We start from the raw sequence: 27,756 nt of genomic DNA, 5'->3' as shown, positions 1-27,756 counted from the left end.
CCTCCCTCCAGACTGTGCTGGTCAAACAGGGATGGGAACACAGATTTGAGCTGCAGTGCCAAGGACAGCCCAAGCCTGGCAAGCGGCACATGGAAGAGAGGCAGGAGCAGGGCAGAGTCAGGGTGAGGGTTTATTTAATTTCTGTGCCAAACTGAGGCATGGAGCCTCTGCAGGGATTCAAGTGGGACACGAGCTGCCTGGATTGGTGTGGGCATGGAAGGAGGCTGTCCCAGCTCCCAGCCAGGCTGCCAGGCTGGGCCAGCTCTGCTCCGCACCACGGTCACTCCAGAGTGCCTGCAGCACCCTGTCCATCAGCCACAAGGGTCCCAGGGGGTTTGTGTCAGCCCCTGTCCCCTGGCTCTGTAGGTGCTCGGCTCTGGATGTGCTGCAGCAGGCAGGTCACTGCCTCAGCCAGGATCTGCTCCAGCTTCTCCCGCTCCCCAGCACTGAACGGAGACAGGACATAGTTGGGCACTGTCACGTCACCCTCTGGCCGCCCGATGCCGATCCTGAGCCGGGTCATCTCCTGGGGAGGAAGGGAGAGAGCTGGGGGAGCTTCCCCTCAAGTGTTCAGACAGAGCTGGGCAAGGGGACAGTGCTGAGAGTGGGGCTGGGCAGCAAGGGAACAGCTCCTCATGTTTTCCAGGTGGTTTTGAGTGTTTGCTCCAAGAAACATAATTTTGGAAGAGGCTTTAGCTGGGCTGTGCCGAGATCCCAGGCTCCTGCCAGGCCTGGCAGAGGCACTCAAGCTAATTGTTTCCATGTCCTCCATGGCGGCCAAACAGACAACAGCCCTCCAGGATGACGGGGAAGGAGAAAGGGGGGGGAAGGGAGCAGGGGTTTGTCTAAGAGGAATCAGAAAAATGGGAGTGAGGAAACAAGCCATGCATTGAGGGGGGCACAGGATTGATCCCTGACATGCACTCACATTGGACTGCAGAGCACTGATGCAGGATTGGACCCCGTTGTGTCCCCTTGGGAGAGAAAGAGAAAACCCACACTTAGTTTGTAAGGGACAGCCCCTCATATAGCCCTGGGTCTCCTGCTGCAGGAATGTGGAAATGTGGTCCCAGCCAAGGGCCGCAGTTCCCATGTCCTGGTTCTGCAGGAACATCCAGCCCTGGGGGCTCACAGCAGTTGGCTGGGGGATTTAGGGAAGCGGGGCTGGGACAGCACGTTCTCTGTGTGTCAGCTCTTGCCACAGCTGATGCATGTGTGACTGAGCACAGGGCCCAGCACCGTACCTGCCCCATCCCGCAGTGGAAGCTTTCCTAGATTAAATGTCTGGTGCTGGGCAGGCACAGTGGAGGCAGAATGCTATAAAAAACTCATGTGGTGCTGTCAGTGGGCTGAATCCAGCCCATAGCCGCTTCCAGGAGGCTCCCTGCCCTCCCTGCCAGGGCAGGAACTGGGAGGCTGCCCAAACAGCCAGTTGTTGCCTCTGCAATAGATCGAGCCCAGGCAAGAGCTGAAACATTACAAGGCTGGTGGGATGAGGCCAAGAACAGCCCATGAACCTGTATGGGCATGTTAAAGCCTCAAACCAGCTCACACAGTCAGGGAGCTGGGGCTACCCCATACCTTGCACTGCCTCCCAGCTTGATGGCCACCTTGCCCAGGGCCTTGTCCAGGTCGTCGTGAACCAGGTAAATGTCTCCAGGGCCAAGGCTGTAGATCTCAGCTTTGGAAACAGAAATACAACCTAAGAAATAAGGGGAGACAGACTCACCAGGCCCTGCCTCTGCAGAGTGGGGCTGTAGTGAGCCGTGGAGGGCAGGGAGACAGCAGGGCTGTCACAGGGGGCTGGTGCCACTAGAGGCTTTGGGGCTGAACCAGTTGCTCACCAGCACTGGCAACGCTGAGCCCATTGAGGTTCATGAACCTCCGTGGCTTGAGCAGCACCAGCTCCAGGCCGTGGGCTGTGGCCAGGGCCACATCAGCGCAGCACCGCTTGTCCACTCGCCACCCCTCGGCCACTGCCAGCTGCCGGGCCAGCCGGTCCAGCACCTCCATGCCCACGCTGTGCCGTGTGCCTCGCAGCCCGTAGTTGCCCAGGCCGGCCACCTGTATGACATCTGTCAACAGGGCTCTGACGGGCCACCATGAGGCCCCCAGCCCCTGCACGGGCCTGATCCCCTCCAGCACGGCTCAGACCTGCTCCCTCCATGCTCCCCGCAGCTGGCTGGGTCCTCACAGCCTCGATCCCCACAGCATTCCCTTCAGTCCGTCTTCCCTCGATGCCTCCCCTCACAGCCTTGATCGTGCCGGTGCTCGCCCATGACCTGATCACCCCGGCACTGCCCTCACAGCCCCGCTCCGTCTGCTCGGCTCACAGTCCTGATTTACGCTGTTCTCCTCACAGCCCCGTTCCCCTCACAGTCCATTTCCATGTGCTCCCCTCACAGCCCCGATTCCCCCGTTCCCCTCACAGCCCCGTTCCCCTCACGGCCTCCCCGCCCCCGCTCCCCCCGCCCTCACCATGGCGCGCGGCCCCGCCCGCCCCACGAGCGCTCGCGCGCTCCCCGCCACCTCCGCCGCCAGCATCGCCCTCCTTGCCCGCGTGACGCCACTGCCCCGCGCCGCTCAACGCCCCGCCGACGTCGCTTGGCCCTCCCGCCGCCATCTTGGTTACGGGCAGCGCCGCCATCTTTCTAGCGGGCGACGGGGCGGTGTCGTGGGCGGTGCCGCCGCTGTGACAATGCCCCGCAGGCCGGCTGGAGCTGGTTGTGGTGGGGACGGCGAGGCGCGTTAACGGGGTGCCGCGGCCTAGGACCGCCCCCCCTCCCACCGAGAAGACCGTGAGGAGCTCTGCAGAGGGTCCCCGAGGGACTCGCAGGAGCAGCGAATGCCCAGGACGGGGCCTCGCGGTTTGTGTGTTTGTGCCCGTTCCGTCTCCACTCACCCTGCCAGCAAGGCACAGCTTTGTTCCAGGGCACCGGGACAGTTCCCCAGCCCAGCAGCACATCACTGTGCTGGAAACTGGAAATCTTCCAAGTCCTTCCACACTACGTGCAGTCAGGAATCCATGTAAACACCTTAACTGTTTCATTCTTATAAGATTTATTTTAAAATTAGAAATTCATATTTTTGCAAGAGGCAGAATTTTTGCCTGTCTTTGGGCCAGCTCTTGGGCAGTCTTTGCATGGTGTCTAAAATCCCCAAAGCTCAGGGCCTGGAGCTGGAATGGTCCCAAGCACTGGCAGCTCATTTCCATACAGGGAACAAGCAGGGCTTTGGAAGATTTGCAAAGTGTCCTTACACCCATCCCTTGAGCACGTTGTTCCTAGAGAGTGAATGACTCTGTTTCCCCTGACCTCTTATATTCCATAACAGCATAGAGGATATTAAAATCAGGGCAAAAGCCAGGCTGTGCATTAGAGCACTAATCTTCTCTAACTTGTCCCCAGGTCCCCCACTGTGACACTCCCCAGAAGCTGAATGGCTGCTGGCCCAGCCAAAGCCTGCAAGGTCTGACCAGCACAAGGATGTACAAGAAGCTCCACAGCTCAGAGCACCAACTCTGCTGTAGAAACCATCAGTGAATAAAATGAATTTTCAAAACCGTTAGCAGCACTGTGGGCTCCCCTGGAGGTAGGATGAGATTCTTCACGGCTGGTAAAACAAGCAAGAAGTCTTTTGTTGTTGTTTTCCTGGTTTGCTACAGGGAAATCCTTTGGCCCTTAGGGGAAACATGGATGAAGGGGTGGTAGGGGAGCCTGGCTCATGGCAGATCAGGTGTTCCCCTCTCCCACATTACCCCCCTCATTTGGTGTTGAAGCTACCAAGCACCTATTCACAGTGAAAGGAAACTGGAATGTGGGTGGCTCTAAAACTTCCTTGAAAAGAAACCTTGGTTGCCATGTTGAGGTGTTCACAGGAGTCAGCACCAGTACATTGTGCCAAGGAGCTGAGGCACAGCTATGTTTAAAAAGGTTTAAAAAAACTGTTAAAATGCTGTAAGGAAGAAATATTCTTCTGTGGGCTCAGAATCTTAACATATTGGGTATCAACAGCTGCCAGAAGTGGGGAGAGCTCTGGAGGGGTGCTGTTGACAGGATGAGAACCTTCCTGACACTGCAGACCCTCTCAGCATCTTCCCCATGTCATCACACATGTCTCAGGTGGTGGATCCACCTTTACCTGGCCAAAAGTCAATCAGTAAAGTGCTTTAAATTACATAATTTGCACCTGGTCCTGCAGCTGCATCCTGCAGTGGACTCCTTGGAGCTGGAGAGAGTTCACCAGGAGAGCACTTGTGCTGTGGGGAGTGACACACCATTCCCACTGCACATCCCACCAGCCCTGGCTGCTTCTAGCTCCATGTGGATCTGAGAGAGGCCCTTGCCAGTGACTAGAAGAAAAAACTGATGCGAGAGGCCACTGTTTTGCAGCCTGTTGATGAGAATAATTTCTCCTCTTCTGGGAAGTAGGGGATGCTGTCAGCCACTTCCTGGACGACATCCGTGCGTACCTCGAGGCCTTGCTGGGTGAGCTCACTGATAACACACTGCTTCACATGGTGGTGCTTCAGTGGGAGGAAAGGCACAACAAAATCAATGAGGTGCTCATTAATGATCCCAGATTTCCAGAAACCACCTGCACAAGGGAGAGAAGGTTTTCAGAGAGGCTCTGCAGTCCCTGCAATTCAAAGAGCTGCTTTGTGTGAAGCCACAATATTCTGAAGAGAGATCTTGCTGGTTTTGAACCCATCAGCTGTCACCTCCCCCCAAATAGACTTTCTCCCCCCATAAATGGGGGGATTTAGCTTGTCTAGTCAGAATTTAAGCTCTGCTCCCTGTGCTAAGGGCAATGCAAGCAGATGCAGGCAGGCAGTGGGGATCAATATAGCTCAGTGCTGCTCTGGCAAGTGTGCTGTGCTGTCTGCCAGCCCCCAGCTGTAAACACACCTTGTCTCCCAAGAACTTTGCTAAATATGGCAACAGGTCTGCTGGCTCAGAAGGAAGGAAACCTCAAGGGGCTCACAGTTCCAATCCCTCAAAACCCCCTTGTCCCTTTCTGGCTGCCTGGGAGGTAGCAGGTGATGTGGGTGGCTTCCTAGAACAGGCCTGGCTGCCTGTGCTGGGCTGTGGGGCTACAGGAGGAGCTCAGCTCCATGGACTCACTCTCAGGGTTTTCAAACACGGCCTTGGAGATGGCTGGCTCCAGGTCCTGCAAGCTGATCTCCTCCCGGTCCTTGCGGGCACGCCACAGAGCCAATGTCACGTTGTTGATCTGCTCCCCTCCTGCATTGCTGCACAAGAATGAGAGCCTTATCCACTGTGCAGCCAGGAAAATGGTGTCTCAGGTGGCACCTGACACCCACCAGCCTGCAGAGTGCAAGCCAGCAGCTCCCAGCTGCCTGGCCCAAAATAACTCCTGTAGAGGCAGCCAAATAACATGCAGAGGAGGCTTTTTCACACTCTCCAGATCTGTCTGTTCACAGTGAGACTGCATCTCTTGGCATTTGTAGAGGCTCAAGGCTTGGAGAAGGAAAGGCAAAACAAGTGTGTGCCCTGAGGTAGGTGTGACCTCTGCCCAAATGGGCAGCAGTGAGCTGGAAGGGCCCATGGAGAGGCCTCTCTCACCTGATGAAGATGAAGATGGCTTTGCGGTAGTTGGTCCCGTACACAACCCACGAGGGCCCCAGGAACGGGATGATCACGTCAATCAGGCCTGGGTGCATCTTGTCCATCTCATCAAAGAGAAATGCTGAGCGTCCACAGCTGGTCAGGTTCCCTTGGATCCAGCGCTTCAGGCTTTCCTAGGAAAAACCCCACCAAGTGTGAGGCAGTGAGATGGCAAGGAAGGCTCAAACACCCCAGAGTAAAGGATGAGGCAGGAGCTCAAGCACAGCCAAAGGTGCTGAGAGCAGCATGTCCCTGCACAGCACCACACACTTGGAGCTGAAACACCCAGTGCTGGGGAGGCCCCTTTATTCTGGGTTCCACACAGTGGTGTTTATCAGCTTCTTTAAACCATTGTAGGTCTTTTTATACAGATTTAAAGGAGGAGGCAGCACACTAAAGCTGGAGATTCAGACTCCTACAGCTCCTCACGTTCTTCTCGCTCCCTGTTGTATCTACAGTTTCCAGCTTCTTGCCAGCTCCTGTTCTGATGCAGAAACATGTGCCTGCACTGACCCAGAACAGCTCTTTATCACGGCTGAAGGTACCTCCCAGCCCACACAAAACCACTCACATTGCCTGGGGGCATGTGAAACTCCTCACTGAAGCACTTCAGCCAGGAAGGGATTTACTTTTCCAAAAGCGTTTCCTCTAAGGACACAACACAACAAATCACTTCTCCAAAGACCCAGAAACTAAAGGTCCAGGTGTGCTCAATTCCCACTCTACTGAAAATCTGGCATTTTGATTTCTCTCTTTTCTCAGCTCTAAGAGACAGAATGGCACCATGGAGAGTCTGGAGCTGCTGTTAGGGAGCTGTGTGCTCTGTGAGGAGGGGATTACAAGTCTAGTGATATGCAGGTTTTTACAGCCATCAGGCTGTTTGGAAAGCAATGGGAAAATTTTAGTGCCTTTCATCTAAGCCAAGCACTTTTGTCTGTGTGCTCAAAGAGCTGTGTAAATATTTAAGAATGAGAACACGATCAGGGCAGGGACTGCTGTGGAGAGGACGAAAGTAATAACTGCGTATATTGCAGTTACTAGTGCATCCTTCAGCCAGTGTATGGAGCCACTCTCTCAGCTATGTTTGTCTGAGAGGGTAAAACAAAGAGCTTTTATTCCTGCTGCACTTCAGGAAACAGCTTGAATGCATATGTACTAAGGATCAACCCAGACACAGCCAAAACCCCCAGTGAAGTGGCACTGCCGAGCAGTGTCCCCTACCTTGTACTGCTCTATCTGCTCAGCGTGGGGGAAATGCACTATGGGGGAGAAGTGGTGAACATAGGGGCTCTGGAGCCCCCTCTGGAAGAGGTAGCGGATGAGCATGGAGCTCACGTAGGTTTTGCCTGTCCCTGTCGAGCCGTGGAAGGACATCACGAGGGGTTTCACTGGATTCGGGTTCTCCAGGAACTCCCTCAGCCCCTTCATCACCTGCTGCCTCACCAGGGGCTGCCCCACCAGGTTCGTGGCCAAGTCAAACTCCAGCCCTGAAACGAAATGAAACCAGGACTTGGAGAACGCGGGTTGTCATCGCTCCCCGTCCCGTCCCTGGGGCCGCCCCGCTGGGCCCTTCATCCCCGGCTGCCGAGAGACCCCGCTCCAAGGGACGCCCCGGGCAGGCTCTCCTGGAGACTCTCGCTGGCTCCCGGGACCCCCTCGCCTGCTGCCTCCCGGCCTCGGCAGCTGCGCCCCCCGCCCCTGAGGGTCTCCCTGCCCCCAGACCCCCCTCCCGCCCGGCCGCTCCCGCTGACCGCGCAGGTCGGGCCGGAAGCCGCACTCGCAGTCCGCCGAGAAGCCGCAGCGCAGCGTCCACAGGTCCCAGGCGGCGGCGGGGCGGGCGGCGGCCGCCAGCAGCGCCAGCAGCACCAGCAGCACCCGGACCGGGACCGGGGCCGGGGCCGCTCCGGGGGCCATGGCGGCCGCGGCTTCCGCACCGCCCGCACTACAACTCCCAGCGTGCCCCGCGCGGAGGCGGGACCAGGAAGACCCGCTATGGGAAAGAGGCGTGGTCATGCATCAAGAGGGCGTGGTCTGTTCCGTATCGCCCCGCCCCCCACCTGGGCGGGGTCCCTGTCCCCTCTGTCCCCTCGTGCCCTGCGGACCCGCGACCCTCTCGCAGAGAACAACCTCTGAAATTCAACAAATGCAGGGTCCTGCACCTGGGGAGGAACAGCTCTGAACACTGGTACTGGCTGGGAGCTGACATGGAAAGCAGCTCTGCAGAAAAGGACTGGGGGTCCTGGTGGACAACAAGCTGTCTGTGAGCCAGCAGTGTGCCCTGAGGGACAACAACGCCAGTGGGATCATAGAGTGGATTAGAGAGAGTATTGCCAGCTGGTCAGGGAGGTGGTCCTGCATTTCTGCTCATATATATATATATATATATATCTATGTATATGTATGTGTGTATGTATGTATGTATGTATTTATACACCTAAGGTGGGGTGCCAAGATGGACCAGGCTCTGCTCAGTGGTGCTGCAGACAAGAGGCAATGAGTAGAAGCCAATGCCCAGGAAGTTCCACCTGAACCACAAGTAAAAACTTCTTTACTGTGCAGTGACCATGCACCAGAACAGATTGTCCAGAGAGGTTGTGGAGTCCACAGGGAGGTGGGACCACATGACCCACTGTGGTCCCTTCCCACCTGAACCATTCTGTGACACCACACAGCCCTCCTCAGAAGGACTGTCACTGGGCCACCATGGGGTCTGGGGCCAGGTTCAGCATGGTGATTCCCCCCATCAGCCCTTCCCATGCTCTGCTGCCCCAGGGGGGCTCCTTTAAAGGACACCCACAGGACAGGGGGTCCCCTCGAGGAACAGGATAAAAGTTTATTGTATGTAAGAACCAAACCCATGAGATATGTACATGTATTTACATGACAAAATGAATAAGCCCTAATTATTTACAACAAGGACTGTCCTTCACAAGTCTGTACATCAAGAAGTCATTATGAAAATATATTTACACACAGGATCCAGCAGCTGTGGGCAAGATGGAGATGGAAAAAAACAAAACCAAAGGGTGAGGTGAGGGGCACCATGTAGACCTCAGCAGGGCTGGGTGTGGAGGCCAGTGCTGGCTGGCCCAAACACTGTCCCCACTCTTCAGAGTAGCAGTGTGGACCCCTGGCTTGTGTCCTGAAGAGGCGGGTGGTAGATTTGAGATGGCTGCTTTTCTTCCTCTTTGTCTCAAAACTGCCGACCCACGCCTGTGCCTTTCTGGGCCATCTCTCCTCCTCCTGATGCTGGGCCTGGTCCATTCCCTTGCCCCAGAGCCCCTGGTGGGATGCAGGCTGGAAGCTGGGGGGGTTCACAGCTCGCTGAAGCGCACTGCTGGCTCCAGCTTGTGGGACAGGGCAGTGAGCACCTTGTCAAACTTCTCGTAGCGCTCAGCCTGGCTGCTCTCAGCCCCCCGGCTGCCCCAGAGCAGCCGCAGCTGGAACTCGGTGCTGAACACTTCCAGCAGCTCCGCTTTGCCCTGGAAACCTGCAAGAGGGAGGGAGAGTCAGTTCCCTGGGATGGCACCCCCTGGCACCTGTGGGATGCTCCACCCTGGTGCTGGGTTGTGGCAGAGGGAAAGGAGCTCTGCTGTCCCTGCTGCTTACCCTGCAGCTTCACCTCAGCGTTGGTGTGGTAGAGCCCACCATGGTGGGCCACCATCCGTGCTGCCTCCAGATGGGCCATGACCACCTCCACGCCACTGTCAGTGGCCTCCCAGGGCTCGGGGCTTTCCGTGAGAGCCTCATCCCGCTCCAGGAGAGTCACAAGGGGTATGATGTGGGGAAAGGTGGTGTTGGTCAGGGGTGGTCCTTCTGGGGAGAGAGGCACTCTTAGGACCCCGCATGGCCCCGTGACCCTGCATCCCCCTCCCCATCTCCCTGTGGAGAGCTCATGTGACACCAGGCTGCCACCATGCTCCCAGGAGAGGCTTCAAGGCTCAGCTGGACACAGCAGCTGCTGTGTTTGTGCCTGGGGCCATTGCTTGTCCAACACCAGCTCCCCCCAGCCAGGGTTTCTGGGAAGGGAAAGCTGATGGCCATGCTCAGGCTGCATTTCCCAGGGCTGCAATGAGGAGCAGGTTTGCAGACACAGGGCACCAGGCATTAGAGACACATGGCTTTTCATCTTTCCAACTGGCTGCCCTGTCCCTTGGTTTGGCACTCACTGCCATGTGAGCACAACGGTTTGGCTCAGCTGCTGGTTTTATTTAGTTATGAAATGCTTCCTTGGGAAGGAAGGGGCAAACAAGGCCAGACGGGCTCTGCTGAGTGCTGGAGTGGCTCAGCAGCCAGAGGGTGTCTGGCACTAGCTGGGACAGGGTCAGAGCTCTCAAACAATGATGCTGAGCCCAGACAAAAGGGGGAAGGAGAAAGCAAGTGAGACAAGGGGAGTTGCTCCTGTTACCTTTCCCTTCATTCAGGCTCTTCAGGAATGGCTTAAGCTTCTTCTCATAGAGGATTGCACCCTCGGTGTGCCGCTGCCTCAGCACCATCCAGGTCTGCTCCAGCCGGGCAATCTGAAAGGAGATGGGGCAGGTAGAAGGTGCTGGGCAGCACAGCTTCCAGGCACCAGGGAGAACAGCCTGACCCTGGATCCACAGTCCCCAGCCTTGCACACAACAGTGCCAAACCAGCCTCCTCCACCAGTGCTCATGGCCAGACACGGCACAGCTCTGGCACTGAGGCTGGGCTTAGGATTTCTTCCCCTGCCCGTGCCCCAGGACAGCAACCTCCCTGCGTTGCAGCGGCCTTGAAGATGAGATGCAGGGAGGGGGCAGCCATTCCACCTCCTTTGTGCAGGCAGGAAGCAAGACTTCCCAGCTGGGCTCGATTTAAAATTGAATTTTAATCTCCTTTCATCTTCCAAAGGGAGCAGTGTGGCCTGGAGACGCTGCTGCCACAGCCTTGAGACTGATTTGTATTGTACCGGAGGGCAGATTCATTTCCTCCCAGGAACACAGCCCAGCACAAAACAAAGAGCCCAACCACCGAAAAACAATTGGATCCTGGCGGGACAAGGCTGTCTGCTCCGTGGAGGGATGGCTCTTCCCCTTCCCTGCCTGCATCCCAGCGGATGTGGCCCCATGCCTCCCACCCGGGGCATTCTCCCCTTTCACCCATCCCAGTGACTCTTGGAGCCTGCAGGACACAGGGAGAGGGATTAATTTTGAGTAAGGGCTGAGCCCAGTACATGAGCACCAAAGGAGTGTCCCCATACCTGTGTCATTTCCAGGGCGCTCATTACAGCTGCAAAGCTGAACATGTTCCCCATGGTGCTCTTCAGCTCGGCAGCCAGCTGGATGGTTTTGTGGAGCAGGGCTGCCCGCTCCTCCGTGCTGCCTGTGCAGCCCAGGATGTCCACAGCAATCATGATGGACATGGTGTGAAACCTGCCAGGGGGCAAGAACAGAGCGGGGTCAGCACAGGGAGGGGGGATGCTCTGGGGGCTTAGACAGGGCTGCTCCTCTCCCCTGGCCTGTGCCAGGCTGGGAGCACCCAGGGCAGCTGGAGCAGGCCGTGCAGGGCAGCCCAGAGGGCTCACTCAGGCCGTGCCGTGCCGTACCGTTCCAGCAGGTCCAGGCGGAGCTGGTGGCCGTGGGGGAGGGTGAGCAGCTCCATGCCAGAGCTCACCCCCATGAGCCGCTGCATCTCCACTGTCACACCCAATATCCGGGCCACCTGGCAAAGAAAGTGAAAGCTGATTAGAGCTTTGCTAATTGAGGAGAGGCTGAATTGTCCTCAGCAGCCTCTTGCCCCAGCCCAGCCTCTGCTTGCCCTGGCTGATCCACCAGGCAGAGCCCAGCAGGGGTGCTCCAATGCTCAGGGGTTGTCTGATGCTCAGGGATGCACTGATCCCTGCCAGCCCAGATCGATCAGAGGGCAGCAGCACCCGTCCCTCCCTCCAGGCCCTGGCCATACCAGGCAGTCCACTTTGGTGATGTGTTTGGCCAGTGTCTTCACGTCCACCTCTGCCAGCAGCTCTTTGACCTTCTTTAGCACAGTCATCTCCAGAGGTTTGTTATCTAGGGGGATGAGCAGGGACTGGAAGGCAGCAGGATTGAAGGAGGAGGTTGTTTCCATGGTGGGGGGCACAAAGCCCTTGAAGTCCAGCTCTGCTTTCAGCCTCTGCCCTGCCTCTGCTTCCCCAGAGCTGTTCTCCACAGTCCCTCTCTGTCCTTCCTCCACCTTTAGCCTCTCGACGTAGCTCTTTGCTGGTGGCTGCCTGGTGTCGTGGGCTGGCCTGTCCCTGCTGATGGGAGAGCTGGGGTGCAGCTGGCAGTAGTGCCCCGTGTCCGGGTCGCTGTAGCTGCTCACCGAGGGAGAGGGGGAGGCACGGGCGTACCCGTGGCAGGGAGTGGAATGGGAGCTGTGGGCAGGGTCTGCAAGAGGTTTGCTGCTGTTCCCATGGCACAGCTGGGGCTCGCTGGACCTTCTTATGACCGGAGAGGCTGGGGTGATTCCAGATGCTTGGCAGGCATGTGGCTTTAGCCGTGTGACTGCAGGGAGCAGAGGGGACACTGATCAAAGCCTGAAGATGCATACATGCATAGGGACCACAGATGCAGCAGCCCAGGGACACGGGGCTCAGGGAAAACCCCTCTGTCCAAACAGAACCACCTGATCCCAGGATAGCTGCATAATGATGCAGCTCAGGACTGGCTGAGGTCCTGTCCCTAAGGTCCCCCTATCACAGTAGTGCCAAGTCCAAGCTGATCCATAGTCCCACTGTCCCCAGAGGATGGAGGGGCAATGCCTACCTGTGCTGTAGGCAGGTGATGCTGGGTTCTCAGAGATGGGGGACATGGGGGAGTGCAGGTCTTGGATCTGGTCCACGCTGACAGCACAGTTGCGGATGATGTCTCTGTGGTGGGGCAGGGACACGCTGGGGTGGGGACAGAGGGCACAGGTTAGTCCCTTAAAGCAGGGCCCAGGCAAGCACAGAGAGGCTGGGATGAGGGTTTGCTGCCCCAACACTTCCCGTGGATCATCACCTCCTTCCACAACTACCCATAACAAGCTCAGCTGGAGCAGTGAGCAGGTAATCCCTGCAGCAGCCGGGAGCAGAAGGGGTCCCTACCCAGTGACCCCCATAAACCAGAGACAGACCTGCCTGCAGGGACCCTGGTCCTACAGAGGAGAGCAGAGCAATGCAACCATATGCCATGCCAAGCCAAGCTGCTTGGGATGGGATGAGTTTGGTCCACCCCAGGGTGCTGTGGGGAAGTGGATCTAGCAAAGAAGTCATGGACAGTTATTTTCTAGGGTTATGCTGCAAAGTGGTATCTAACACTGCGTTACTCTATTTCTACCTGGGAGCTGTGTTGGGCTAGTTAGGTGTTGCTCTGACCCAAAGCTTAGGAGAGCTGGAAAGTGCCTGGAAACGGGACTTGGGAAGTTATATAACAAGCAACGGGGTCCTGGGTTGGTGAGGCAGCAACTGGTGGCCTGATGCAAACACTGTGTGTCAACGGTGCTGCAAAACATGCTGAGTGCAGGGAGGGTTGCAAGGAGTTATGGCAGGTAATTCACTGCCCTCCCTGCTGTGGGTGAGGGCTAGGCTGCTGTGATGTGTTTGGTCTTGAGCGCTGTGCCTCAGCAGTGGGAGGAGAATGGGACAGCAGTGGTGGTGATAAGGGATTTGGGGAAAATGTGAGTGATGAGGAACGACTGATGGATCTGGGTTCTTCTGGAAGTCTGAGTGTTTTCCTTTTCCCAGCCATAACAATTGGTTCCCTGTTTTCTGCTGGTGCATTCTCACCCTGCCCCTGGGCTCAGAAGGTCAGGGTGGTGAGAAAGCAGCTTGGCTTAACAACAGGCTGTGTCCTGCTGGAGGCAGGGGTAGATGGGTCTGCCCTTGGCTGCTGCATGTGAGGATATGTGTGTGGCCCTGCCTTCCCTGCAGGGCTCTGGGCAGCCTGGGACTGCCAAAAGTGAGCCATACAAAGGAAGTCTCCTCCTCCACCTCTGGAGAAGCCCAGCTGGCCAAGGTTAATGTGAACAGCTCAGCTTTGTGAAGGCTGTGATCCAGGGTCTGTGCAGACTCCATCAGCACAGACCCATCAGTCTCCTCCTGCCCATCAGGCTTTCAGCCCTGCTTGGTAACTCCCTGCAAATGCTGAATGGAAAGGCCTCTGAAACTAAAAGGGCCATTCAAATCCAAACAACAAATGCTGTCTTGGTGTCTGGGAGTGACTCTCCTCTCATGTTTGCCTGGGAAAGCTCAGCTCCATGGCTCTAACAAGCCCTGACATGCTGGTAATCCTGGACTGGGTGATTGTAAAACACTCTCTGGCTTCTGGCCTGAGATGCTAAAGTCATGTCTGCTCGCTGGGCGTCTGCTGTGGTAGCTCAGCATGGCTGGCAGCCAGCCTGGGAGAAAAACCCAGTTCCAGCTGAGTACTGGTTCTTCCCCCCATGCCTCTGCTGGTCTCTCTCTTCCATCCCTGATCCCCAACCTGTGCTCTGCACCCAGAGAGCAATGACTGAGCACACCCTCCCTCATTCCCGAGGCCAATCCTCTGCTCAGCTGAGCTGGGATGACCCCACACGCTCACCTGGTTGGGCAGCCCTCAGCCCTGGTGATCTTGTCTGCGGTCAGACCGTCTGTCATGGTGATGCTCCTCCTCTTGATGTGCCCTTTCTGGCTGGAGGGGCTGTGGGCTCCCCCGTGCTTGCCGTTGGCCAGCCCGTAGCTGGCTTCCAGGTAGCGCAGGGGGAAGGTGCGGTTGATGGGGCAGTAGATGATGGCCCCGCTCTGCTCCGAGATAGCCTTGCGGTTCCCCACGTAGAAGCGCACGAGGGCAGGCACGTGGTCAAAGCTCTCCTGCTCGAAGAGGTACTGGACATGGCTGTGGCCATCGCTGGACTTGACCGTCACCTTGTTGATCTTGAAGTGCAGCGGCTCGTTGCGCCAGCGGCACGTCAGCACGTAGTCACCCAGGCTGGTGAGCGAGTCACGGATCAGGAAGTCACCGTTCCTCTGCACAAGGCTCTCAGACACCTGTCAGGGCACAGGGCACAGCTCAGCCACAGCCAGGCTGGATGGACCACAGGGCAGGAGGGGATGCTCTGCTGGGGTGTTATCTGGGGCGCTGGTTGTTCCCCTTGCCCCCAGCTCTGAGCCACAAGAGGGCATTTGGTGTGGCAAAATCAGGCAGCTCAGAGCTAATGAAGCCCTGGACCAGATGTTTCCCAGGAGGAAAGGCTGGTGGTTCTGTCTGGCCTCCCACAACATTCCAAGTGAAGGGTGCCTGGAGCCATCCCCCTTCCCCATCTCACCTCCCGGGGGATGCGGCCGTGGTACCAAGCATGGCTGCGCAGGTCAGTGCTGCTCAGCTTCAGCTCCTCTTCCAGCTCCTTGTGAAGCTTTTCTGGAGATGAGTCAAGGATGTATTTCTCCTTGGAGAACTGTACAGGAGAAGAGAGAGTGTCAGGCAGTGCAGCAGTGCAGGCACTGGGGATGGAAGGGCTGGCAGGATCCCCATGTGGGGAGTGTGGCACCTGCCAGGAGCACAACTGTCCCCAAAGGCCATGTAACTCAGCTGTGTGTGAGGATTACTGCTTGTGGCAAAGGATGTGGTAATGTGCCTGTTGATGGCCAGGTCCTGTCACTTGGAGGGGCTCCTGGTGGCACATCCCTATCGTGCCTGGCCACCCTGTGTCTGGTGTGCTGCCCGTGGTTGGGCAGGAGAAAACCCCTTAAACATCTCTGGGGCTGAACTGCCATGAGAAGCACTCTTTCAGGAGGAAACCTGCATTATTGCTCCTCCTTTAAATTTCTACCACAATTTTTCTTTTAAAGGGTTAACTCACTGTGTTTAGCCTGATGGCAGCATAAATAGTAATGACAAATGTAAAGGGAACCTTCTGCATTGAAATTAGCTTTTAGAAATTAGCTTTCACCAGCACTGGTGCACCTGAGCCTGGAGGATGCAATCTGCCCCCTCCTTTCCCCTGGAGAGATAAGGGATGATGGCTTCATGTGTCTGTTGGCTAGAGCCTGCCTGCCTCCCTCCTTGCCTGCTGCTGGGCCAGTATTCCCAGAGTGCAGCTGCTGGCATAGTGGAGCCAGGGGATGTTTGGGGACGTGAGCACAGCTTTGGGGTTCCTGTGTGCTTCACGAGGCCGGTTCTGTTTGACATAGTGGCTTTGAGGTGATCCTGCTGTGGCACCGACACAGCTGCGTGATGGAGCAGGGCCTGGGAGCCAAGGCTCCTGGGTTCCCTCCATATCCCAGATGTGTGGTGTCCTGAGAGGGGGACACGTGTGCCACTGCCATGGACTAAAAGCTTGGATGGGGCTGCTGGGGTGCCCTGTTCCTCTGCTCCCAGGAGTGAGGGTGGCTGGTGGCCTGGCTCCCGTCTGGTGGCAGTGCCAGTTGTAAGGAGGCAGTGAAGGCTGGCCCAGCTCCCAGTGCCTGTTGGGGCAGGATTCTGGTATTGTCTCCCAGGACAGGCATGGGCTTGAAGCCCTGCTGACACTGCTCTGGCCCTGCCAGAGGAGCAGGCTGGCACTCATAGCTGACCCTGTGTGGTTCACCAGAGCACAGGGGGCTGCAGCCTCATGCCAGCACCTCAGGGACTTGCCTTGGAGCTGACCTTTCTGCCCAGTGCCTCATGCTCTGTGCCTTGTATTGATTCCCTCTGCTCCTCTACTGGTTGTAAGCAAGGCAAAGTGTAGAGAACTGTGCTGCTCTCCTGCCTTTACCCACTGCTCTTGTGGCATTCTTGGGACCCCACAGAGTCCCTCAGCAGGACCCTGACCCCAAGCCTCTCCTTCCCCAGAGGAGATGCTCTATCCCTCCTGGTAGCTGCATTCATTCACCAAACCATGCAGAGACCCTGCCCTGGGGACCCTGCTCCAGCCTGGGGAGATGGAAGGAGGCAGTGGCAAAGGGCCTGTGCCCTGGACTGTGCTCTCCAGGGCTTCCCCTCACCAGCCTGGACCTGCCTTTATTCCTCCTGTCCCAACTCCTGTCAAGTCAAAGGTGGTGGGAGAGTGGAAGCAGCCTATGAAAACAGTGTGGATTGAACTCTGACTTGCTCCTCCAGCCATGTTTATTCTCCCTATGAGAGGGTCCTGTTGAGTGGAGCTGCAGGGATTTTTGCATTGTCCGCCCTGGCCAAGGGCTGCAGGGAGCTCAGCACTTGCTGCTGCTCTGGGCCCTCCTGCAGACAAAGCCACCCGGTGCTGCTGAGCCCGATTAAAAATAAATGGTGGCTGGCGGATGCTGCAGGGGTCCAGCTGCCTCCTGGGGGGCCCAGGCCGAGCAGATGCTGTTTCCATGGTGACAAATCCATTGCCACGGAGCAGACCCGGCTTGGCCCGGGGTGCTGGGGGACCCTCGCCTGCAGCACCCTCTCTGTGACACGGCCCCCCCAAAACTCTGGGGCATCAAGGGAGCCCCCAGGAACCTCTGCTGTTTGTGCAGGTGAAAGCCATCAGAGCTGAGCTGGGAGCAGTGTGGATTACAGCTCTCCCCCCACCACCCCTGGAGCAGGGATTAGTGCCTGTTCTGCTCAGCATTGTACATCTGGGTTTTCCTCCAAATCCTCCCCATGCAAATGTGCAGGGTAACAAAAACACAAGCCCAGCTGAGCAGTGCCCGGTGTCTCCAAGCCCACATTTGGGCAGAAGCTGGCTGGCATCCATGCCAGGAGCCATGAGCTAAGCTAGCAGGAGAGAACATGAGGTTTGGGAGAGGCAAGGAAGGTTTTGCATCTTGCAGATGGGGGAGGGAGCCTAGTTGTGAGCAGAGGGTGTCAGGAGCCACCTTCTCCAGACATGTGGAGGGCACTGTCCCTCCAGCTCCTTTTCTGAGTAGCTGATTTGCATGGCCACCAAGAAGCCACTGCTTGGAGTGACTGTCAGGCTATAATGGCTGAGGAGACAGCATCAGACTGATCACGGGGAGCCCTTTTCCTTGGTGTGATGTAACTGAGACAGGTCCTTATTGTGAGTCTCTCATGCTAATCCAACATGCTGCCAAAATCACCTGTCTGCTCCCTTTCTGTGTGGGAGCTGGGCTCCCCATGAGCCCTGTGCTGTGCAGGGCCATGTTCCCTCCCGAGCCCTCCAGCAGCGCTCGAGCTTCCCCCATTCCATGGGGAACGTGTCCCCAAGGAGCCGGGCTCACAGCTGCCAGCTGGACAGGTGCCGAGGCGCTGGCACGGCCTGGCATGGCACAGCCTGGCATGGCACGGCATGGCATGGCACGGCAGGGTGTGAGCGGATGCCTGAGAGACGCTGAAATGCCACGCTTGGTGCTCCTGGCTGTGCCAAGGGAATGTCTCACCATGCACGGCCCCATGTGAGGTCTTGCACGCTGAGGGTTGGGGGTGGGGAAAAGCCTGGACTCTCATTACCATCCCATCTTCATGCTGGGCTCTAGCATGAAGAACCCCACGGCATCTTCCAGCCAAGCAGGAGAAAATGGGGATGAGAGCAGTTCTCCAAACCAGCCACACCAGATAAACCAGCTCAAAATGTGCCAGAGATGATGCCAAGCTTTGCTTGAGGAATCCCAACCAGGAGCCAAGCTGGCTCGGCTGGAGAAAGGAGAGTGAGTGCCCCCATGGGCTGTTTCACAGTTCTGGGGCTGGGGAATCCTCTGGAGCAGCCATGCAATGGGGAAGCTGCCATGAGAAGGCAATTCCTGAGGCTCTCCATCCCTGCCTGCTTCCTTGACTCTCTGTGCTGCTTTCTTGATGGAGGACGTGCTTCCAGCTGAGTGGCAAGGACTGGAACTGGTAGTGGAAGGGCAGGAGCTGCAGGGATGGAGGGTGCTGATGCCTGTGGTGTGTATAAAACCGGCAGCTGTCACTCTGCCTGCTCTAAGGAGAGCTTCAAAGGCTGGCGTTTGGCTTTCTATGCTTGCAGAGGTAATCTTATGAAACTAGAGTGATTTCCATCCTGCTTTCCTGCTCTTCCCTCCCAACCTGGAGGAGTTGCAGATGAGGATGAAGTCAGCTTGGAGAGCAAGGTGTACTCACACCCCACCCTGCTGATAACATCTGACTAACCCCAAGGCACCAAGCACATCTGTTCTCCCTCCTGCTCATGCTGCCTACCCTGTGCTGGGATCCTGGCTAGGGAAATCCCAGCTCTTTCTGGAGTTCTCCACCCCTGCTCTGGCTGCTGGAGCAGCTCTGGGGCCTGGGAAGCAGAACTGTGAGGAAATGGAGTAACAAGCCATTGGTGTCTGGGGAAAGCCACAGACTTGCATGAGGGGTCTTCTCTGCTTCCTCCACACCTTGCAATGGGCAGCTTCAGTGATGTGTTTTGGAGCAAATATCCTTGCATCATCATGGCAAACCCAAGAACCATTCTGCCTGTCTGATGCAGGACTGCTGCACTTACCAGTCCAGGCACCACCCAAAAATGATTACTCCACCCTGCGTGACCATGAGAAAATCCCACCACAAACAATGCCCAGGTTGTTATGGGCTGGGTCTCAGTTTGCATGTCCTGCTGTGAGCCAGTCTGTCCTGCTGATCTTGATATCCATATGGAAAAGAAAACCCTTGTTCCTCTGTTCTCTCTTGCAATGAGTCTAGGAACCTAAATGGCCTCTGAGAAGGTATCAGCCTATCTGCCCACCCCATAGGTGACTGAAGGCATCTCTTCTGAAGGTTATGTCACATCTCCATTAGTCCCCACTGAAGGCAGATCTTGGCTCAAGATCTTTGTTCTGGAGTTCAAAGCCCTTCCTAGGACTAGTCCTGGCTACCCTCATGGTCTCCTCTCCCCTTGCCTGTGCTCCTTTGTGGCAGCTCTGGAGCAATTCTATCTCGCTGGCAGGGGTGGGGTGCAGCTGGGGTTGATGGCCAGGAACATCTGGGTTCTCTAAGGTGGGACAAGCACCCAGGTTGTGTGGCAGGGTGGTGGAGTATGCTGCGACTGCTACCCCGGGGGAGCAGGTCTCCAATGCAGTGATGGTGTGTGTGTGTGTATACACACATTTCCATCCATCTATATTTTACTTATCTCACTCCAAGACGGCGGCAGCGGCTGCTGCTGCATCCCTTTTCAGAGCTGCTATTGGCCAGAAATGATGTCAGTGCTTCCCAGGCTGGGTGCACCGCCATTGGCGGTGAGCAGGGATGCGGCTGTCAGCTGGAAGTGCTCCAGTCATTCATGGGGACTTCAGTGTGTGTTTGCTGGACACGCTTGGACACAAATAGATGGTGAAAGATCTGGCAGAGCCAGGTGAGCACTTAGGGCTTCACTTTTAACTCTTTCCAGGGTCGGGATGGAGTGCCCTTCATCCCTTCTCACATCCCTGCACGAGAGCCAGATGCTCACCTGTCCCTCCCTTGTTCTGGCAGCAGCTGGCTGAAAGCACCCGCTCACCCCCTGCAATGTGCAGCCCAAGGGCATGTCCCTGTGTTGCTCAGTGGCCTTTGGACAAGTGGAAAAAGCTCTGCTGCTTTTCCCTCTTCACCCCCACCAGCAATCAAAATCCCTGGCTTTGCGCTGAGATCAGCCGCAATCATGACAAGACTTGAAATGCTGCTCCTGGGCTCCGTCTTACCCAGAATAATCTCTAAAGCTCAGCACCCACCTCGCTCAGCGGGAGTACTGAATAACACTGCCAGCTCTCTTGGCTGCCGGCTCCCTTCTAACTTGCAGTATACTACAGCTCGTGCTTCAGACCAGAGCCTGCTTGGCTCCTGCAGTCCTAAACACCTTTGCTCTCAAACTCAGTAAATGAGGGATCCAATTCCCACCACCGTGTCCCCCTTGTGCAAATGCCAGAGTCCAAAAATAGGACACCTAGACTTGTGCCCAGACAGTGGCAGTGCTGGAACCACCACAGGACAGGTGACAGATGGATCCCAGCCTTCTCCTACCAGTCAGACCTGTGCAGTGCAGCACAGAGATGGAGACCCGGGCCAAAAAGCTGAGTGTTCATCTGGGCTCGATCTCCCTCCTGTGCTCAGTGATGCTCCGGGCACATGCCACCTTTTGGGGGATGCTAAATGCTCCCCCTCATGAGGTCTGCTGCAGGTGAGGGCTGCCTGCAGAGACTTTTCTGCCTGTCAAAGCGCTGGTCTGGCTCTGCTGGCTTTGGCTGCTCGGTCCTGGCTGCAGGGGGGCCGAGCTCTGCCCCCCGACCCGGCGCTCGGCTCAGCCCGCGCTCGCTGCCCGCAGCAACTTCGTGTGAGCGGGGGCACCGCAGGGCTCCCCGGGGAGGCTCCCCCGCGGGTCCAAGCAGCTCCCGGCGGGTGCGTGGCTGGGGGTCCCCCGCACGCTTCCCCTCCCAGTGCCCCCGCCGCCTTCTCCACGCGTGCGGCTGCCCGGCGGCACCGCGGGGGCTCCGCGCCGAGCAGGGCAGCAGCCGGTGCGCTCCCCCCGGTGCGCTCCCTCCGCCGCCCCCGCTCACCTGCACCTGCATGAAGGAGCCGCGGTAGAAGCAGCAGGCGGCCGCGGACAGGGCGCTCCACAGGCTGCACCGCTCCGTCATGGCGCGGCGCGCCCGGCGGGGGCTGCCCCGGCCCGGGCTGCACCGCCGCTGCCTCCGCCGCCGCCGCCGGGCTTCAATTTCAGCCGCTTCCCCGATTACCTCATCCCTTGTCGGCTGCGAGGGGCGGGCGCGGGGAGGCGGCTCCGCCCCGGCCCGCCCCTGGGGGCCGCCCCGGCTCCGGGGAACCGAGGAAGCGGCACCTCGGGGGGAAGCGGGACCCCGGCTGTCTGCGCCCCGCGGGGGAACCGGGAACCGGCTCCTCCGAGGGGAACCCACGCTGCCATGGCACACAGGGAGCCGCCATCCCTGAGGGGATCGGGCACCCCCGCTGCCGGTGCTCTGAGGGGAACGGGAACCGGCTCCTCCGAGAGGAACCGGCACTCCCATGTCGCAAAGGGAACAGGCATCCCTGAGGGGATCAGGCACCTCTGAAGGGAACCGGCACTCCCATGTCGCAAAGGGAACAGGCATCCCTAAGGGGATCAGGCACCCCGGCTGCCTGTGCCTTGAAGGGAACCGGCACCTCTGCAGGCATCGGGCATCCCCGAAGGGAACCGGCACCCCGGTTACCGTGTCCTCAGTGGGGCTGGTTCCTCTGAGGTGACTCAGCTCCTCAGAGGGGAACAGACACCCCTGAGGGGAACCAGCACCCCTGGCTGCCGCTGCTCTGAGAGAAATTGGCTCCTCTGAGGGGATCAGACACTCTAAGAGGACCCAGCCCCCCTTTTCTCCCCATCCCAAATCTGCCTGCTCTCCCCAGTGATGCCTGTGGGTCAGGGGCAGCCTTGTCCCCTATTGCCCGTCCTGTCTTCCTTCACCCCCACATGGTGATACCTTTCTGGGAGACACACCAGTGCCCACCTCACATGGCGGGGAGCCAGCTGCCTGTTTCCTGTGTAGGCTGTCTCTGTCTTGTGTTTAATTAAGGCTCTGCTTCAGTTTAATTAAGGCCACGGTATCACGTATGGGATGTGCAAGGCAGCACTGATGACTCAAAGCACTGCTCCAGCCTTGACTCTTGAATAAATCCCCCAAACCCTGCCTGAACCCACTGCAGGGAGCTGTGCTGGAGACAGGCAGGGGCTCCCTCAGCCCTGGCAGTGGCAGGGACCTACACCTTGCTGCTCTCCCTCCACATCTGTCCTGCACTGCACGGCCTGGATTTGGCTGTGCTTCAGTAACTGGGGGCTTCACCCTCCCATCTGCAAAGCGTGTCCCGGCCCAAGGAGGAGCCCCATGCTTCCCAGGCAACGCTGTGACCTCGGAGAGGTATTCCTGCTGCCACCGACCACAGAACCCTGCAGCCTTCCTGCTAATTAATTCAAACGAGCCCCTCACATCACCAGGCAAGGAGACAGCATCCGAGGCTGATGAGATACAGGTCCCTGCTTGAGCAAGCAGCCCTTCTGCACAGAACAAAGAGCGCAGAGGCACTGGCTGGGCTCTCACTCTGCCCCTGGATTTGCAGGGGAGAGAGGAGACAGGAGAGCAGCATGGCTGAACAGCAGGACAGGGCTGAGGCATGGGAGGACTGGTGGCAGCACACAGCCTGGGGGCAGGGAACACGGGGCAGCAGGTCCCACGGGTCCCACGGGTGCCTGCAGCCCCACCAGCATGGGCAGGGACTCTCCTCCTCGCCTCCTGCCTGGGGACAGAGCAGATGGCACTGTGCAGGGACATGCTGCTCCAAAAAGATGCAATGGTGAATCATCCTCCTGCCAGGGCTTCTCCCCATGGTTTCCTACTGAGCCTTTCACCAACAAGTGAGCGGGAGCCTCATGGGGTGCTGCAGGGTGAAGTCCTCCAGCTGTGACTGTGCTGCCCCTCCTCACAGGGAAGCTGAAAATCCCTGACTGAGCTCTCACAGGACATGTGACAGCTCTCCAGAAGGGTAACATCTTTCTGCAGCTCCTTCACCTGCACAAAGGGCAAAGCTGGGGTGGCTGGGATGTTGAAATAGAGAGCTGGGTGTGCAGATCCCCAGGCAGCTTGGAAATAACAGCCCTTAGGCTATTATTAAAGCACATTAATTACCAAGTGCTTATTGATCCTGGCTTTCCAACCCTCTCTAGCTCCTGGTTGCACATCCAATCAGGCCAGGCTTGGTGATAGGAGCACCAGCCCTGGCCGTTTTGCAGCTGAAGCTCAAGGGCTGATGTTTGGCAGATCCTTGGGTGCACACGTGGACACACACCTGCCTGTCAGCCTTTGCTCATGAGGGCTTTGCAACACATCCTCTCCCTCTTCCTGACTCTCTCCTTCACCAGCTCTTTTCCTCCTGTCTTTCCTTTGCTCACCCCTCACCAGTGTTTTCCCCTCTGCTTGTTTCCCTCCCAGCTACACCGACCAGTGGCAGATCCCAGCCCCATCCTCCCTTGCTCCAAAGGCAGGCACAGCAGCCTCTTTCCCACCCTAAATCCTGCAGGATCTGGGGCTGAACACTGCTGGGTGCTGAGCACCCTGCAGCTGCACGGGCTGCCAGCCAGCCACAGCGCTGCAATCAGCTGGAGTGTCCCTGTCATCCTGGTCACTCACACTCTGGATAATTACTGATTTGACTAAAATAGCTGCTGTCACTGCAGCCATCAGTTGCTTCTCTGACCAAAGGGAAGTGGTGTATAAATCACAACCCGTGGGCTGTTTCTGGACACCACGGGGATGGATGAGAAATAAAGGCCAGATAGCTCAGGTCTGGGATCTGACTGGGATGGTAGACAATTCTCCTGGCTCACCAAAAAGTATTTGATCCCAAAAGCAGAGCCATATCCATTGCTCCCCACCTGTATTGTTTCAGTCTATTAAATCATGAGCTGTAAAACGTGTCCATCTCTGGGTGCACACGCTGACAGTGCCACGGAAAACACCCCCAATTATTCTGTTCCTCCCCTCACCCCCTCCTTGCCCTCACAGGATTTGCCTGTGTGAGCAGGAGTTTCTCTGCATATCCTGAGGTCCCCATACCAGGGCCCTACCCTGCAGAGGCCAGTGTATTGGCTTTGCAGGGGAAAATGAACTAAATGAACTACATCACAGCCAGACCCAATACGCCCAGTCAGAGCTTTGTTGTCCTGGCACACGTCCCATTCCAGCCCTGTGAGCTCCCATTCTGCCAGTCCCACATGGCTTAAGGGCACAGAGAGGAGAGCATCCCACCCACAGGGTCACTCTGCTACACAACAAAAACCTCATCTGACCCCACTGCCCAGATGCTGCCAGTGCCAGACTCGACATGTGGGGTCCTCATTAGCCCCAGGGATGGATGTGCAGGGAGGTGACCCCTGTTGGAAGCAGCAGATGAGCTCAGGGTCCAGCCAGCTCTCTCCCCAGCTTGCCAGTTGGTGCTGCCACAGGGGGTTCCCACATGTCCATGTCTGGCTACAGCCACCACCAGGAGCCCCAAGTCCAAAAAATGAAGGTGCAGGGCTCTGTGCTAATTAGACCACCCAAGGTGGGCACCGCAAGTCACTTCTCAAGAACCCCATTTGCCCAGTGGCAAACTAGATTAGATCCCCAACTGGACTCAGGAAGCTCCAACTCTCCTTAAACAAACACCCCAAAGGCCATGCCATGGCAGCGACCACCCTGTCACTTCAGTGGGTTTCAATGCTTTGTGCCCAAACTTCACAGCACCCCTGCCACCGCTCCTCTGTGCCTGCCCAGTGCCCCATGGTGCCAGCAGCCTCCTGCAAAAGGGCCGCTCTCCTCCAGAGCCAGGCGCCTCACTAATGAATTTCTGGCCAGACATGAAGAGTCCTCAGGAATGTTAATAGTTTGCTGGAGGATAAGCAAAAGATTTGGAGAGATTTACACCAACTTTCATGTGACAGCCACGAAAGTGGCTCAAACCCTTCCGTTTCTTTACGTGGGGGCGGAGGGAGGAGGCTGCGTCTGTGGGCGTTCACAAGGATCTGGGAACATGAAATGCAAACAGCTCCTGTGGGAACAGCACTGGGGCGACCACGTAGGGTTTGTGTCTCCTCTGTCTTCCCTGGCCTTGCCAGAAATATCTTCCAGGGCCAAAGAGAGAGCCCAGATGGGAGGAGGGGTGCAGAACTGAGCAGCTTGCTCGTGTAAGATCTGGGCAGTTCCAGGGCCACCATCCCCTCTCCAGCCCTGGCACCCAGCTGGGACAGGATGTGATCACACTTTGTGTCTTACCTTCACGTATTCACTGCCAGACTCCAGGCCATCGTGGTGACTAAAAGGAAGAGGAACAAAAAAAAATACATAAGTAAAGGGCAGTAAGTTGTGACATTCAGATTGAAGGCAGTGGTGGCACAGCTGGGGGAGCTCGGGTCTGTGCCCCTTGTCTTGCCACGGTGCCAAGAGCATGGCCATGGTTCTGGGAAAGGTTCCCAGGGCCCCAGCACTGTTCCTGCCTGCTCTGTGCCCACTCTCAGCACAGGGCTTATCCTCCCTAATGCGATCAGGGCAGAATGAAGCCTTTATAGAGAATCTTGCCCCAAATCGGCTTGGGACCGTGTGAGCTGAACCAGGGAGACCCAGCAGCCAGGCCGGGGTCCCCGCAGGTCACAGTGCTGGGGGATCCATGGCCAGCTGGGGGGCCCTGTGTCCTGTTCCCTGGCAGAGCTGCATTCCCAGTAGGCAGATGTTGGGACACACCACCCAGACAAGCATTTTTGACTTTATGGCTTTGTGCAAGCCTACAGAATTCAAACTCCCACCAAAGCTAGGTCTGAACTGTGATGTCCTGACTGGGACTGCTTTTCATGCTCTTATAGGTCCAGATAAGTGTCCATATGGAAGAGTCCCAGGGGAACAACACAGAGTTCAAAAGGAGAGAGGCTCTAACAGCCTGAGCTGGGATGTGATACCTTGGCGTCTCACCTTTCAGAATAAAATACAAAAATCCAGATGTCTTTAACCAGAATGCAGAACCTGTTGGCTCCCCAGTGCCAAGCTTCAGTATGGACATCCTGCTGTTTGTCAAGGTTGCTTGCCTGGGCACAAGGCAACAGCAGGGGCCTGGGGATGGCAGGCTGCCACACCAGGACAGGCAGCTGCAACTAAGGAATAACCAAATCCAAGGTCATCATAGACCTGGGATGTCCCTTCCCTGCCAGGAAGGGACACATATGTCAGACACATATGGGAAACTGCTGAGGGTCCTGCACACAACTTCTCCCTGAGACCCACACTGGTAGTAACCCTGGGGAGCCAAATTTCTCCTCTCTGGGCTCTATTCAGGTGGAAGGTGGTGCCTGGTGGCCTCCCCAAAGGGAAGCAGGGACAGCAGAGGCAACCACTGCCAGACATTTTTCCACTGGACATCCCCCACGGCATTACAGTGGGTTGTGACAGAGTCTACATCAGCCCCTCGTAGTGTCCAACCATCCAGAAGCAATTCCCACTTCTGAAACCCTTGGAACTCTTTAAAAAATGTGTGGATGGGCACCTTGTGCCTCAGTTTCCCCCTCTGTAGAGCTGCCTCCAGGGAGGTTTTGGCTGGCAGGGCTGCCAGAGGGGTCTGCAGGGAGTGTCAGGCAGTGCCTGTGGGAGCAGCATTTCCAGTGCCTCAAGCACGGCATTTAAGGACACAGTTTAGTGGTGAATACAGCAGGGCTGGGTTGATTTTTGGACTCAATCTTAGGGCTATTTTCCAACCTTAGCAATTCTGTGATTCCCCAAGCCCACACTTCAGACCACATCCCCTGGTGTCCAGCTTGGGAGGGGGGGGGAAAGGGGTCTGGAAATCAAGCCTATACTTTTTTGGAGGTGAAGAAAATAGCAGAGCATTTGGGAGCGGGGATGGATGCAGAGTCCCCCGGGCAGCTGCGGGCTGCCTGCCCACCCCGGCGCTGCTCTCCAGCCTGTCTGCCCTTCACACGCTGCAGAGCTGCCTGGTGCTGCGAGAGCCGTGAGAAAAACCGGCAGGAGGACGGGGGGCCTCTGGGCAGGAAGTCGGGAGCATGGGAGCAGCTGGGAGACGCTGGAGAGCCCGGGCAGGAGAGGCCCCTGCGCCGGGGAAGGGCAGCAGCTGGGACCGCAGCCCCCCTGGTTCTGCACATTCCTGGAGGAAACGGCATTTTTGGGGGCAGACGAGAGCCTGGGAGAAATTCCAGGGCTGCCTTTGGAGTGCGGCCGTGGCTGAGCCGCTGAGACCCAGAGCTGCAGGAATGGTATTGGGGAGTGGGGGGCTTGGGGGGGTGGCTGCTCCCTTTGGGCTCGGGAAGGCATCACCACAAGTCACAGATGTGCCCAGCTCCGGGCTGGCTGCTGGGAACAGTCCAGGAGGATCCTGTGAGTCCAGCCCTGGTTTGTAGCCTAGGCTCTGCTTTCCTTGGGACGCTGGTGCAGGCTGTACCCCAGGGGAACCAAATTTGGGCACTGTGCCTCAGTTTCCCCCTCTGTGGAGCTGCCTCCAGGGAGGTTTTGGCTGGCAGTGCAGGGAGTGTCAGGCAGTGCCTGCGGGAAGCAGCGTTTCCCCTGCCCTGTGCATGGCCATGCACGGGGAAACCGAGTCACGTCCGCCCTGGGAGCTGCCAGCGGCCACCTCCCGTTAGTCAGCGTGTCCCTGCCGGAGTCACGGCCACCGCCTCGCTCGGAGCAGCTCCACAGGCTGCCTGCCACTCCCTGTCCCACAGCAGCACAGTTCTCCCCTCACAGGCCTGATTCTGGGAAAGCCCTCTGCACAGGAGC

At 57.4% G+C, this 27,756-nt stretch overlaps 3 protein-coding genes across 6 annotated transcripts; all 3 read right to left on the bottom strand.

The window, feature by feature from the left end:
• Nucleotides 1–107: 107 nt before the first annotated feature.
• PTRH1 (peptidyl-tRNA hydrolase 1 homolog) lies at nucleotides 108–2,360 on the bottom strand. 2 transcript variants are annotated; one of them, XM_066563011.1, is made up of 5 exons: nucleotides 2,155–2,360; nucleotides 1,845–2,075; nucleotides 1,582–1,681; nucleotides 929–974; nucleotides 108–526 (listed from the first exon to the last, which is right to left on the bottom strand). In XM_066563011.1, the coding sequence occupies exons 1-5, from the start codon at nucleotides 2,165–2,167 to the stop codon at nucleotides 341–343; spliced, it is 576 nt and encodes a 191-aa protein (XP_066419108.1). In that variant the 5' UTR covers nucleotides 2,168–2,360; the 3' UTR covers nucleotides 108–340. The 2 variants fall into 2 exon arrangements, with proteins under 2 accessions (XP_066419108.1, XP_066419109.1); XM_066563012.1 differs by having other exon boundaries at nucleotides 1,845–2,064.
• A 676-nt stretch (nucleotides 2,361–3,036) lies between these two features.
• On the bottom strand, nucleotides 3,037–7,541 carry TOR2A (torsin family 2 member A). 2 transcript variants are annotated; one of them, XM_066562718.1, is made up of 5 exons: nucleotides 7,379–7,541; nucleotides 6,849–7,114; nucleotides 5,586–5,761; nucleotides 5,124–5,251; nucleotides 3,037–4,596 (listed from the first exon to the last, which is right to left on the bottom strand). In XM_066562718.1, exons 1-5 carry the CDS (start codon nucleotides 7,539–7,541, stop codon nucleotides 4,352–4,354), a joined length of 978 nt encoding a protein of 325 aa, XP_066418815.1. In that variant the 3' UTR covers nucleotides 3,037–4,351. The 2 variants fall into 2 exon arrangements, with proteins under 2 accessions (XP_066418815.1, XP_066418816.1); XM_066562719.1 differs by having other exon boundaries at nucleotides 6,963–7,114; nucleotides 7,379–7,452.
• Nucleotides 7,542–8,435: 894 nt separating this feature from the next.
• Nucleotides 8,436–21,162, bottom strand: SH2D3C (SH2 domain containing 3C). 2 transcript variants are annotated; one of them, XM_066563050.1, is made up of 10 exons: nucleotides 21,016–21,162; nucleotides 14,910–15,038; nucleotides 14,186–14,631; nucleotides 12,389–12,513; nucleotides 11,550–12,127; nucleotides 11,194–11,309; nucleotides 10,849–11,020; nucleotides 10,036–10,147; nucleotides 9,237–9,440; nucleotides 8,436–9,117 (listed from the first exon to the last, which is right to left on the bottom strand). In XM_066563050.1, the coding sequence occupies exons 1-10, from the start codon at nucleotides 21,094–21,096 to the stop codon at nucleotides 8,942–8,944; spliced, it is 2,139 nt and encodes a 712-aa protein (XP_066419147.1). In that variant the 5' UTR covers nucleotides 21,097–21,162; the 3' UTR covers nucleotides 8,436–8,941. The 2 variants fall into 2 exon arrangements, with proteins under 2 accessions (XP_066419147.1, XP_066419146.1); XM_066563049.1 differs by having other exon boundaries at nucleotides 9,237–9,443; nucleotides 21,016–21,159.
• Nucleotides 21,163–27,756: the final 6,594 nt, after the last annotated feature.

Source organism: Molothrus aeneus, chromosome 19 (assembly GCF_037042795.1).
Source record: "Molothrus aeneus isolate 106 chromosome 19, BPBGC_Maene_1.0, whole genome shotgun sequence".
In the NCBI taxonomy this organism is placed as follows: domain Eukaryota; kingdom Metazoa; phylum Chordata; class Aves; order Passeriformes; family Icteridae; genus Molothrus; species Molothrus aeneus.
The sequence above is the reverse complement of the archived record's forward strand: the minus strand, read 5'-3'. Positions and strand labels throughout refer to the sequence as shown.

Excerpts from the sequence above, each read along its gene's own strand:
- PTRH1 (XM_066563011.1), bottom strand. Across the intron at positions 975-1,581 it reads AAGCTGGGAGGCAGTGCAAG|GGGACACAACGGGGTCCAAT; the intron begins GTATGGGGTAGC and ends TTCTCTCCCAAG. Across the intron at positions 527-928 it reads TCAGTGCTCTGCAGTCCAAT|GAGATGACCCGGCTCAGGAT; the intron begins GTGAGTGCATGT and ends CTTCCTCCCCAG.
- TOR2A (XM_066562718.1), bottom strand. The coding sequence starts at position 7,541 with ATGGCCCCCGGAGCGGCCCCGGCCCCGGTCCCGGTCCGGGTGCTGCTG. Across the intron at positions 5,762-6,848 it reads AGCAGATAGAGCAGTACAAG|GAAAGCCTGAAGCGCTGGAT; the intron begins GTAGGGGACACT and ends GGTTTTTCCTAG. Across the intron at positions 5,252-5,585 it reads GCCATCTTCATCTTCATCAG|CAATGCAGGAGGGGAGCAGA; the intron begins GTGAGAGAGGCC and ends ATTCTTGTGCAG.
- SH2D3C (XM_066563049.1), bottom strand. The coding sequence starts at position 21,096 with ATGACGGAGCGGTGCAGCCTGTGGAGCGCCCTGTCCGCGGCCGCCTGC. Across the intron at positions 14,632-14,909 it reads ACGGCCGCATCCCCCGGGAG|GTGTCTGAGAGCCTTGTGCA; the intron begins GTGAGATGGGGA and ends GTGCCCTGACAG. Across the intron at positions 10,148-10,848 it reads GCGCCCTGGAAATGACACAG|ATTGCCCGGCTGGAGCAGAC; the intron begins GTATGGGGACAC and ends ATCTCCTTTCAG.